The 13,518-nt window shown below is 42.2% G+C and overlaps 1 protein-coding gene and 1 long non-coding RNA gene across 4 annotated transcripts; both read left to right on the forward strand.

Moving 5' to 3' along the window:
- The first annotated feature begins 1,775 nt into the window (after positions 1–1,775).
- LOC143423051 (TBC1 domain family member 13) lies at positions 1,776–4,672 on the forward strand. Of its 3 annotated transcripts, XR_013101786.1 has the most exons (11): positions 1,777–2,177; positions 2,252–2,325; positions 2,467–2,592; positions 2,893–3,046; positions 3,107–3,263; positions 3,430–3,628; positions 3,716–3,917; positions 4,014–4,136; positions 4,205–4,262; positions 4,359–4,522; positions 4,621–4,672. XR_013101786.1 is itself a non-coding variant. In XM_076894103.1 (10 exons), exons 1-10 carry the CDS (start codon positions 2,137–2,139, stop codon positions 4,434–4,436), a joined length of 1,146 nt encoding a protein of 381 aa, XP_076750218.1. In that variant the 5' UTR covers positions 1,776–2,136; the 3' UTR covers positions 4,437–4,666. The 3 variants fall into 3 exon arrangements, 2 of the variants coding, with proteins under 2 accessions (XP_076750218.1, XP_076750217.1); XM_076894103.1 differs by having other exon boundaries at positions 1,776–2,177; positions 3,430–3,562; positions 4,359–4,666; XM_076894102.1 differs by having other exon boundaries at positions 4,359–4,666.
- A 368-nt stretch (positions 4,673–5,040) lies between these two features.
- Positions 5,041–5,654, forward strand: LOC143423086 (uncharacterized). Its single transcript, XR_013101787.1, has 2 exons — positions 5,041–5,402; positions 5,453–5,654. It is a non-coding gene; the product is annotated as an uncharacterized LOC143423086 (long non-coding RNA).
- Positions 5,655–13,518: the final 7,864 nt, after the last annotated feature.

The raw sequence follows: 13,518 nt of genomic DNA on the forward strand, positions 1-13,518 counted from the left end.
AGAGAGGGAGAAAACTTAATACACGTACAGGAACACGTATACACTCATATATGTATATTTATAATATATGGTATATAGTATACATATATACGCATACACATACACTAGAACACGTATATACGTGCATACAAGTATATATTATTGTAATTGAGCAGTGGAAAATGAAAATAACGCGTACCGAACACGATTCAATGCTCGGCGTTTATACGTAGAATGACGTAATAAAAGTAATGTCGTAGATGCTTTTCGTAAATTCCGTCGCACTCGCTTTAGTAATTTTTCTCGCTTTTTCTACCCGCCCTTCGGAAAAAAAGGAAAAATGAAAAAAAAAATAAAAACAGAAAAGACGTCGACGCGTCTAGTAGAATAACAATAAAGTGTTATCATCATTTGTGATATATACGTACACGTCGATAAACTTTTATTGAAATCCTTGCGTTATGAAATGGACAAAAGTATTTCTGATGAATCCATAGGCAAATAAGGTGAAAAAATGAGATATATTTTAAGAAACCGTGGCGGCAAGTACAATGCCTGACTTACGGATACACGGTTCATAAAAAGAAGGACTTGTAGTAATAAGACCGTCAATATCAGTCTTTTTATGAATTTAAAGCAAAAATTTACAGATACGTGTCTGATAGTTTTGGGACAATACATGATACTTTCAGAAATATCTAACATTAGAGGTTTCGTCACCTGAAATTATTATCCGTATAATCCTTATTATTTTTAATAGGGTGGCCAGTATAATAATTTAATATAGTGAGGTTTACAATTTAATGCTTTTGTATTTTTATAAGTTTTAACTCAACCCTGTCTTAATTAGTATTTACTATTGGTGCAATTTTTCTTAGAAAAAAAAAAAGTTATTAGCAGACAATGAGTAATTAAAGATATATAATATTTTCATTACTTGTATGGTGATTTTAATGTATTAAATTTGTGATTAATAAGTAATATATATATATAAAATTAATATAAGCAGTTTGGACACGTTAGCACTGCCTTTGTCTTAAATTCATAACAAAAGCTTTAATTAAAATTGGCGATCTCATTATTATGATGCTACTTTTTATCAGCTTCAAATTATTTTGTATATTCATTTATAGTGTTTTGTTTTTCTTTTTTTCTTTGAGGAATTTTAATTTTTGAAAAAACGTGCAAAATTGTTTTTGCAATTGATAATTGCAAAAAATTTATTATTTAAGTGCAAAATGTAAAAAAGTTTGTAGTCTCATTACCTCTTTGTTATTAAAAAGACAATAGTAATAATTTTTTTAGATTGTTTCTAAACTGAACAAACTTTTATAATTCGTAAACATTTTTCTACTTAAATAGTAATGCTAAATAGTAAATGAAATAGTAGAAAGCAATATGTATTACTCTTACAAGGTATAAAATGTTTGGTAGTCATGTAGAAAATTTAGACACATTGAAATTACACGTACAAAGTAATATCACCTTTTTTTAATTCAGATAAATATATTCATTCAATCATGCTATAAAACACTTTATTTTTAGCTTTTTTTTTTTATTGAAAACAATACAAATTGCTTCATTCCTCAGCAGAATTATATTAAATAGTATGGTAAGTATTTTATAAATATTTTAAGTATTGTAAAATTTCCCTGATGAATACATCATAAGTATAATAAATCCTTTAATACAATCTATTTCACAGCTTTTGTGAACATCATTTTCTTCATATATTATATATTACTCGGAGTGTGATTAATCGAATAGAGATATTTAAATAAAGAGCAGAAACAGTTTCGTTCTTGCCGCGAGATCGCAGTAATTTATGCACGCTTCGAATAGGTTAGATTAGGTTAGAATTAAATTAACTTGCACAGAGACTATAGCTTGCGAGTGTCTGCAGTCACGAGTATGTATATGCACGAAGTGCCATATTGCTATGATAAGAAGTATTTCTCCACACCCTGAGATAAATCGTTGTAATTATTAAATGTAAAAAGACAGTTGTCGATCACGCGAGAGGGGAAAATGGCGGTTAGACCGCCCGTCAATCTGCCGGATCACTGACAATAATGTAAAATACGGGTATCTCTGTACGCCCACACAACTATCAAATGCCGATAAGACGACAGCGGATTTCTCGTTAAGTATTATTACATGTGCTCGCACATAGCCACGATGAGTATTTTAAGAAAGAGGTAACCGTCCATGGAGGTAAATTGAATTAACTTTTCTCACTGAAGGAAGTTCATTTTTTTCTTTTTTTCTTCAGATTAAACGAGTTCGATGATGTATTGAACGCTGATGAAATAGATCTCGTCAATCTCAAACGATTATGCTTCCATGGTATGTATATTTATTAATCTCTTTTAATCTCCCTCATATACGTTACATTCAATTGTGTACAGTTTCTGCCATTCTGTATATTAATACTTTCCATCGTACAATATAGGACTGATGAATAATAGTTGATTATTATGCATTTAGGAATACCAGATGAAGGGGGTTTAAGACCTTTATGTTGGAAACTTTTATTAAATTATTTACCTCCAATAAGGAGCAGCTGGTCAGATACGCTTATACGTAAAAGAACACTTTATAAAACCTTTATTGGTACTATTAATCTCTCGTGTATTACTTATAGTTGGTAATTGAAGATCATAGTGGTGTAAGTAAGAAAACGAAGCGTTATGTTATTCAAGTTATTTTGAAGATGTTAGATACAATTTAAATCTTATATAACATTTGTAAATCTTAGTTGCAAAACTAGAGGACAGCTTTCTGAAAGATATTAATTCAGAAGCGTAAGTTATCCAAAAAGTGTTTAGTCTGACAAACGCCACTATCATTTTTGACTATTTAATTGTAAACGATATAGGATTAAATGGTAATAAGAGTATTTATTGTTTGCAGAGGACCTGATCGTCACACCAGGCGAAGGAAACAGCGACGGAGAAAGAACAGATGTTACACTTCACGATCACCCTCTTAACTTGAATCCTGATAGCAAGTGGCAAACCTATTTTAAAGATAATGAAGTTCTATTACAAATAGACAAAGATGTTAGGTAAATTTCACAGTGTAAGCTGCGACTATTCTTTTTTATGCAATCAAATTATGTTTGCAGAAGGCTATGTCCAGATATATCGTTCTTCCAACAAGGCACAGACTATCCCTGTAAAGAGATAGTAAATGCTAGTGGACAGAAACGTTTACATCATAGAGTACAGCATACGGTTTTAAGAAGCGCGAATGTAGAGAGAAAAGGACTTGGTGTAACCAAGGTAATTTTATATTTAATAATAATGAAAGTAAGAAATAGGATTATACGTATATAAAATAATTTCTCTTATATTATATATGCTGATGGAAAGCAGCAGGTAACGTCGTTTAATTGTTTCAATTTATTATCTTAGATTAGAGTCGTGAAAAAAATTTCTTTACCCACAGATAGCTGTTTCAATTAGAAAAGCTACAGAAGATTATGCCCCGCTTGCAGAAGGTGGCGAGGCACATTGGGAAGTTCTGGAAAGAATACTTTTCCTTTACGCTAAATTAAATCCGGGGCAAGGGTATGTGCAAGGTATGAACGAAATCGTTGGTCCTATTTATCACGCGTTTGCCTGTGATCCAGACCAGCCGTGGAGAGGTAAGTTATAAGGCTAATCAATATAATTATTATCTCAGAGAAATACGTTCTTAAAGTATTCATACTTGAAGATATTATTTTTCATAGAACATGCAGAAGCAGATACTTTTTTCTGCTTTACCAATTTGATGAGCGAGATTCGTGATTTTTTTATCAAATCATTGGATGAGGCTGAGTTTGGAATAAATTCGATGATGAGTAAGCTCACAACTCAAGTTAAGGCTAATGATCCGGATATTTGGATGCGTTTAAATCAACAACAATTATATCCACAATATTACAGTTTCAGGTAAGCCAAGAGATTTTTAATTGACAAATATACGGTAATACTATGTATATTGTTAATCAGTGATTATTGTTCATATAAATTGAACATTTTTATTAGATGGCTGACACTTCTTCTTTCACAAGAATTCCCGTTACCCGACGTCATGAGAATCTGGGACTCTCTTTTTGCCGACGAAAACAGATTTAGTTTTCTGATACATATTTGCTGTGCCATGATTTTGTACGTATTATTTTGGCAGAACAGATGTTAGTTTTAAAAGAGACGGCTTCATTTGTAACATTTTTCAGACTCTTAAGGGACCAATTACTCGCTGGTGACTTTGCTACAAACGTTAAGCTTTTACAAGTAAGTCGCACTCCTTTCGATAGATAGTCCGATATCTAATATTTGGTAGCATAATAAATTTCTTGGGACACGAATGATATTCAATTTTTACTTTAGAATTTTCCTTCGACGGACATTCAGATAGTACTTTCTAAGGCGGCTGCGCTTGCAGGAAAAAGTTTGAATTTGGCATAACGTGTGATCACACGTTCGGAACATCATACAGCACTGGGAGCATAAGCGGAAACGCCTGGATCGAAGCGGTTAAACGTCCTTTAAAGGTACATATCCTCGATACCATTGTTTCCTTTCTTTCTTTTTATTTCGTTCTCCGAACCAAGGAAGAATATTACACTGAAAATCATGATCTTACACATAGGCCTGAACTTTCTCTGCGAACATCTCGTCAGAACTAAAAATCACTCGTTCTATATACATATATACATACGTTATAACATGGTATTGCGTGTGAGAATCGTTGAGAAGTGAAATAATTTTAAGCAATGTTTTATATCCCGGAGAAATAAAAATTTCTCCATTTATATATAAAAAGCCGTGACTGATAGGATCTGAATTTAGCTCTCTGTTTTCTCACTAAGCAACGAGATAGAGAGAGACTGATAACCCTTAACAAGAAAAGAATGAATTATAATCTCTGCGAATTGTATTCCCATTTGTTCAGATATATTTAGTTACTCAGTATCGATAAGATTCATGTCGATAAGCATTTATGACTATGATTTCTGTATACTTGCGATTGCACCATTATTATAAAGCTCGGGAAAGATCAAAGAAAAATGTTTTGACATTTCATGTTACGCTTTTGTTAGCGGTATGATTACTTTTTCCCACCGATCGTTAATTGAAATACCACATACATGTTTTCGTATATAAGTAGAAACTAAAAGATGCTCTAACGTACTTTAAGAATGTCTCGTAGATTTTTAATACAAGAATGTTCCTTGTTAAGGGTTAACAAAAAAACAATATATATCTGCGCTGTGAAGAAAACATTCAGCCGTTTCACTGAAGATGTAAAACCTTGTTATGTCCAAAAGAGAAAAGATCTCTTTGGATATTCGAAGAAAGCATTAATTGCGGTAAGTTGAGCTACTGTAAGGATTTCTCAACGAGCAAAGTATGAAAAGTAATCCAATAATTGTCGGAAAGAAAAGAAAGAGAAGAACGAAAGGTGAAAACAAAGAATGGAGTGAATGACGATTAGTAACGCTGGCTGATTCGGTACACATTTTGTAATGATTAAACACTAACTAATAGATTATTATCGTTTGTACACGCAACAATTGTGTAACGTGTTTAAGTGAAATATTATATTTTGTAATCTTATTTTTGTAATGACCCGCGTCGTTCGTCCTACGTTTACAAAATAAAAAGATGTTATATTTGAATAAATATTCCCGTATACACTTTTCGCTCAAAGTAAATAACAAACAGGATTACTTTCAAGCGTTTGGAATACTTAACGTTCCATCCAATGCACGAGAACGAGAACAAATTTGAAATTGCCCCGTTACAATTCGCGTAGCTGGCGCCATCTCTGTAAAAAGTGCTCAAACTGGTCGCACAGCGTTATCGGCAGCGAAGTAAACTACTGAAGCACTAGCGCCATCTCTACGGCAAACTGTGGAACTATTCGGTGAGTAGTTTCACCACTTTTCGAAGAGATGGCGCCACCAGTCATTCAGATGTTCACTCCGCTGTCGGTACCGCTGTGCGGCCAGTTTGAGCACTTTTTACAGAGATGGCGCCACCAGTTCTCGAGGGTGTACTTTACTGTCGATAATGCTGTGCGACCAGTTTGAGCACTTTTCACAGAGATGGCGCCACGGGTAACAAAAGTAATATTTCATAATAAAATTACGTTTATTTCAGTGACACAAATTTGAACGTAAAGGGGTGAAGAACACTCAAGAAAAGTGAAGTCATTGGTCATCCGAATTCAAGCAGCATTATTATTCTACACGACAGGAATAATTAACACGAATGCATTATGCGTTTAATTACAGAGGTAACAATAAGAATCACTTAAACTCGACCAAGAGATATAATTAATAACTGGTGAATTTTGACGTCTCATTGCATTGTTATCGCATAACATTTGCTTTCGTTCGTAAATTTATCTTCCATATGTTCCGCAGGCTCCAGCATCGAATCGGACGACCGAAAGGGAATGAAATTGGCGATTACTATACCAGACGAAACGTACAGGAAATCGTCAAGATCCGATAGAAGCTCGAGCGTTAAAATTAAGGATCGAAATGTTCGAGGAACGTCGAGGACCGTTGCGTATCGATCAGACTGGCTTCCAATGGTCGACGGTTACCGATCTCTCGACGGGAGTAGACCATATTCCTATTCGAAACGAGATCGCTGGACGTTCGTGCGTGAACGTTACGAGTCAAGATCCGGCTACCATCTTTGGTCCCGTCGGGTCCCGAGCAGAAACGAGTCCCGGTCTCTGTCCCAGAGTGGTCGAACCGGTTGCCACGGGGTATGCCTTCGACTTAGGACTGCCCATCGTGGAAATTCCCGCGGCGTTCGCAACCGTGCGCCCGTTAAAAAGGATCAAAAGGGCGCCTCTGACATCTGTGTCCCGATAGGCGTGGCCAAAACCTCCGGGATCTCTCCAATAACCGAACCCTCTCGCGTTTCCTCCGGTTTATCATCGCGAGCTGCCTGTATAAAACCTCGATATAAATCAACGCCGGACAGTGTTATTGCGAGCTTTGGATCAAATCCAACCCGGAGGACGTCGAACCGCGGTTAAAACGTGAGCGAGACCTCGCGTCTCGATCGAGCGTGCTTAAAAACACGAGCAACGAATTTCAGAAGATTCGACGTTGAACCTTTCCGGCAGATTCGATCCGAATTTCCTGCGTCAACTGTTTCGCGCGGCACATTGTACACAGGTACGCGCGACCGAATGGTTCGAGGATAAACACGAGGGGAGGACGAGGAGCAACTTAGCCCGGGGACAATGGCGTCGAACGAAATCACGCTAATTAAAGGACAAATATTGCTCGATTCGGGAGGCAAACACCGAGGGAACAGGTCGCGCACCTTGCGCGCCTCCAAGATAATTCCCTTCGGCAACAGTTTAAAAGGGGATTACCCGTTGATGACCGCGAGGCGTTGTTTACCAGAGGAAACCATCCGCGTAACTGTCTCCCCCTACCCTCGCGTTTTCCTCCCTTTCACCTCTCGCGGTGAGCAGAGTCGGCCGTCGAAAGAAACAGTTGTCCGCGGCGGTAAAACAGGGTTCAACCGGGAATCCGGGACACGTTCAACGTATTCACGCAAAGGATTATCGGTCGGAGTCGTTCGAGGACGCTTTGTCCCCGGAATAAACTGTACTTAGCTGCTTCGTTTTCACCGACTAATGCCTTTAAAAGGTGCGCACGGCAAAAACGGCCGGCCGAGTGACGTCGGGCCGCGCCACCTTTTTCTCTCCTTCTTCTTTATTTGTTTCTTTTTTTTTTTTTTTTCTCTTCTTCCTTTTCTTCTTCGTCCGACGCGGCAGGGGCCGGAGACTCGGGCGGAATCGGTCGTAAAGTTTTCGTGTCTTACCTGCACGAGCCGGAGGTACGGAAGCGCGCGGTCGTGCGGCCCTCTAAGCGACGGTTACCAATTACCATGCAATAAAATTAATATTGTTTAAATGCGGTTTGAAAGCGTCCCCGAGCGCGCGGCCCTGTCCCCCGCGGGATACGCGCCAGGCTAAGCCCGACCCGGAATAAGGCCGCTTAATCTTTTCCCTCATGCCCGCGTACCTTTCGCTAATTTTAGCCTACTTTTTTTTCGCACGCCTCCCAGCCTCTGGGCGAACGGCAGCGTCAGCGTTTCGTATCGTTGCATAGAGTTCCTGGCGAAAGAAATCTGATTGGTACTCGAATGGATTCTTGATAGCCATTTTTACAGTCGTCGGGACGCGGCACGGACGTTGCTACTAGTTACTTCATGGGCATCGTGAAGGAGGAGGGCTTTTAGGTGCTAATTTTATGTAAAGTTACGAGACGTCCCGGTGCCCCGGCGTGCTATCACGCTTCCCGCAGGTGCCATAATCAAAGCGGTTGCCACTTACAGCCGCCGAGCTGCAGTCTACCTAAATGTTCAGCAACGAATTACGAATAACCGACAGGATCGAATGCGTATGTTGACGCGTCCCTTTCCACCCGGTTCGAAATGAATTTTTCGAGTTACGTTTCAAGGACACACTCGATTGGTACAAAGAAAAGAAAAAAGAGAGGAAACGCGATCAGGATTCGATTTCGTCCACCACCGATGGACAATCCTTGGGTGATGTTGTCTAAATAAAGTGCATCGCGCTAAGGGACGGAAGAAGGGGTAGAGGCGTTCGTGCGCGCCGTTAGCACGCCTTCATCAGCGACGTGTTTATGGCGCCGTAAAAAAATCCAAATAGAAAACATTTTTACGGTGCCGATCATTAAAGTCGACTTGGCGAAGAAACGAAGATGTCCCTCGATTAATGTCCTTGCGCGTCCGCGCGAAAGACTATCATCCTCGAGCGTGCCCTCGAGCGCGCGCTCGAGAGCAAATAAAAGGCAAGGAAAACGAGCAACAATATTACAACTACGCGGAGCGTGGCCAGTTTTAAATAGAAACGCGTCGTTCACCTGACGAAATTGTCGAGTCATCGCGACACACATATTCCGTTCGCATGCAAATACTCCCCCGTCCGATTCGTATTCCCAACGCTTACGGAGTAATCTTCGTGAAGAAACCATTGACGCAAATGACACCGTTTCGAAAACTCCGCCGTGCTAACGGGTAATATCATTTACAGATACCGTCGTGACGCTTAAACGCCGCGTATCAGCGTCCCTACCTACCTCTTATCTCGGCTTCGCCTCGTACACCTCGCGTGAACCGTTCATCTTCCGTCGCCTCGCCCCTTTCGCATTCGAATTTCGCGCCCGGCCAAGAAGGTCCGTAAACGCGGGAACTCCATCGCGGCTAGTGGACGCGCGATAAATCAACGGTTTATTGTTCGCGAGCGTCGCGATGCCATTTTTATAGGCGTCAATAAATTTCGAATTTCCACCGGTCTCAACCCTTGCCGGATCTTTTTTAGACGCGCCGTTCAGCACTCGTAACGAGCGCGGACAGGTCGACGGATGAGTACAGTGTCCCTCTTGCGTGCTACCAGCTATTTTCCAAATGAGTTTATTACACTATCGTAGCTCAGTCTTCGCTATGGACTTGCTCGCAAATATCTTAATGATCCTTACATAATGGTTCAGTTTGTTTGTTTTTTTTTTCTCCGTTTCTTGCCTTTTCCATTTATCAAATTCCATTTCACGATCGCATGCATCGTAGCTTGGCCATCCGAAAAACGTAATTTTCATAGAACACGGAACTGATCGAGCTTCGTTTAAGGTGGTACGAATTAATCACGTCACAGGAAACTGGAGCGTAGAAGCTGTGCCATTAAAAGTATATGGTACTCGTATCGTGTGCTGTTGGAACTTTCAAGTGACCTAGCACCGCGGGTGGTGACTAGTGTAATTTCTACGAACCCAGCGGCGAATGGAGAATAAATTTGTAAAAAGAAAAAAGTAGGAAAGGTAAACAGAAGACTTTAATCCCTTTTCATTCTCGTAATCCGTTTCCCTGATCAAGACGGGCAAAAATCTAATTTACTAAAATCGTAAAGCATACAAGGGTGACGGCCCTCGCGTCCGAACCTCGTCGTTGTTTCGAGAATTTACCTGGGCTTCGCCGAGCCTACGGCACTATTATTCTCCGCGTAGCTATTAGTTCATTGGAGTCCGGCATGTTTTTCGAACGAAGGCAATGACTCGTTTGTGCAAAAGTTGTCGACAGAATTGTCTAGCTGTTACCCGCCCTCCTCCTGTGCATACACTTCTTTATCGTGGCACAAAATATGCCGTAAAGTTAAGTCAAATGTTACACGTAGACACAAGCAGACATCTGTCACAAGTGCTGCACAAATACGAGAGACACGAAATCTCTTTTTTTCTAAAAAGAGATCGAGATCAAGCAAGATAAACGAAGAAAAATGGAGCAACGTGAACAGGTTGAACGGAGTTTAATTCAACGAGACAGTAGATCGGGGGGGGGGGGGGGGGGGAGGAGAACAAAGAATTTCCTCGATTGTACGCGAAGGTAATTAGTTAAAGAAGAGAGGGAGAAAAATGGGAAAAACAGGCAGGGACGCGTGGGTTGAATAGGATAATAGTGTGATGGGAACGGAAACGTGTCGAGAGTGCGATGGGTGTTGCGACTTATGGGTCGGAAGAGGTTTTGTCCCTTTTACAGGTCTTTACTATTGCCTCTATTGCGGGGGCAATTTCACTACAGTTAGGTGCCGAAATTTTTAAAGAGGTAAGAAATACAATGTAGAGCAATCATCGGGCTACAGGCCGGCAGACGGGACAATGCGAGACAAAGTCGGAGCCACGGACAAACTGTCCCGTTTTTAATTAAAACGGTTACGTTTTAGGGCCACCCTCGGACCCCCCATCAGCGCGTCTCCATTAACTCCAACTCCTCTGGGATTCGGTTTGGCCCATTTTTCGAGCCTAATTTTTCTACCCTGTGTCTCGCGCACACGCTCGTGCGAGTACGAGAAAAAATTGAAACTTCTGAAATCCGCGAGATTACTTCGCGTCGTCATCCGATAAAATTCATTCCTCGCGATTTCGCGTTCCGTATCTCCTGGGGAACGAATGGAAATCTGATTCGGGCGTACCGGCACGGTTTTGCTTTTTTTTAGAGAAAGAGAGGGCGAAGCTGGTCGGTGTGCTTAAGATGGTATTGTGTTGCGATACCGCAGCATTACTCGCATCTCGAAAGCCGTAAACCGGCCGAGTAATTACGGCGTTTACCACAGCCGCTGTGGACCCGTGTACCGAGCCGGCGGGGTTCAGGCGAAGTGCGAAGGGCTCGTCGCAGCGAGCGACGTGACGACACCTTGACAAAGTGCGCTGGACAATGGGCAACGAGTGCCCTTTGTCGCGTTATTACGCCATCGATCATGCGCCGGGACAAGGAAAGCACGCGCCGTTACGTAAATTACCGGTCACTGCCGTGCAAAAGGCGATGATTACGAGGGAGCTACTCGACCGCGACGAACAATGGAATCGAATCGTCGCGAAACTAACGCGATCGAGAGAAACCGACGCGAGTTATCCGTTTCGATCGCGTTATCCGCGCGCGCGCCTTCGTAGAGGGAACGTTCTCCAAAATGAAAGTTGCACGGGTTACCACGATTACACGTGTATCGTAATCGCGTAGAAAGAGTGGAAAGGCCAAGGAGAGAGTGAGAGAGAGAGCGAGAGAGAGAGAACAGGTATATCCGTAGGCGGAGCGTTTCGAAGCGGCGAACGAAAGGGGCTTAAGGGACCGCAAGCGCTGGCTGCGATGCGAGTCAATATTGTGACACACGTCGCCGTCGGTGGGCCTCAGACAGCTGCCATTATACCGAGAGATTATCTCTCGCTTCTATCTAATGTAATCGACCTTGCGACGGGATGATTCCACCAACACCGTCGTGATTCGCCGTCACAATTCACCGACACCGACGAAACACGCCTGCCATTTAACTATTTCGATTCCCAGTCTTCCTCGGCTCGCGAGTATCGTACGGATTTCAGCGACACCGGCTAACGAGAAATTGTTACCCACTTTGGTTCGTTAATTTGAAAATTACACCTTCGAGAGCCTTGACCCGTTCGCTGCCATCTGTGAGATACCTCGTAGGTCGCGTTACCAGCTTCGATTGATCGTGGTTCACGGTTACAGGCCGAGTATAAACTCTTTCGATTCGAACGGGTTTAACTTCGTCCCGCATGGTTTTCATTTAGATATTGCCGTGTGATGGAAGCTAGTAGTAACTACGATCTTCTTACGCGTTACTAGTGTTTCGATAAGGACGACGGGTACATTTTGATGTGTTGTAGACTTGAACCGTACGGCTTACATTAATTCAATGGAAAGAAATATGGAGCGTAATGATAACGAAAGGACGACGACAACTACGATCTTAATTATACCCGGCGGCTAATTAAATTTCCACGGTCGCTCGATTTTCTGAACTCGGTTCTCGCGATTTCGAAATTACGTATGACTTTGTCACGACCGCGAAATGAAGTATCGTTTTAATCTGCCGACGCGGTGCCAACGAACCCGATCGTATTAAGCGTAACTCATCTACTTGGAATATTTAATTAGAAGTTAGAGTATCCTTTTATATAAAAAAATGGAGACTAACACGTCGACTGACTGTTATTGCTTGGAATATCAATGCGATATCTCGTCGTGATAAATACTCGGGTACCGCGTAGTTGGCATCGTTTCGTTCAAACGCTTGAAAAATCGGTATCCGTTTGATCGGGCACCTTTGTTCGCGAGTTTAAAAACGGACGGCCATTTCAGTGGCAGCGAAGGACGAACGAATTTTAACGAGCCGATGAAAAAAATAGAACAATTGCCGGAGGAGGTTTAGCAGGAGCAGTCCCGATAAAAGCAGGTACCTCGAGCGTTTCGAATGCACCCGATCGCGTGCGTACCCCCAGGACGCGTCGTATCGGGCAGGGTGGGGCCGCGTAAACACGCGAGGGGGGCAAAGGTTGTATTTCGGTGAATTTCCGCGGGCAGCCGCGAAAAATGTTGTCTAGCGTAGTTGGCGTGTTTTACATGGGAATCGCGTCGAAAGGGGGATAGAGTAGAGAGGGCCGTGAGAGCCGCCTTCCTCGGCTGTTTTTTTCCTCTTTTTATCGCCGCGCGATATCCCCGGACGCCATTACGGTGGCCGAGGCGAGTACCAGCCGCTGATTGGCCGAGGTAAGCCGACCGGTGGGGGTTGGACCGGGCCGTAGGCGGAACTCGACGACTTAACGCGGTCGCACCCTACGGTAATCATAGACGAGCAGGCAGTCGTCAGTGCAACATCGTGAACATCCACGACACGTACGTCACCGATCGTTTATCGTTTGTCCCGTCGGTCGGTCTCGCGAGGAAGCGCGAGAGAGGATTTCCGATCGTGTTACGGTGCGCGCGCCCCCTCTAACGCCTCGCGTGTTCGCGTTCTCCTTCGTTCTATCTACTTTTTTATTTTTCTTTCTTCTTCCGTTTCTTCGCCTCCCTTTACTGTGCGGTGAAAGTGACCAGACGGACTCTCTTCTCTCTCTCTCTCTCTCTCTCTCTCTCTGTATATCTCACGGTGACATCTCAGGCAGGTTGCAGTCGAGCATCGAGGCAAATGTACCCCGCG

The sequence above is a fragment of the Xylocopa sonorina genome, chromosome 4 (genome assembly GCF_050948175.1).
Source record: "Xylocopa sonorina isolate GNS202 chromosome 4, iyXylSono1_principal, whole genome shotgun sequence".
NCBI lineage: Eukaryota > Metazoa > Arthropoda > Insecta > Hymenoptera > Apidae > Xylocopa > Xylocopa sonorina.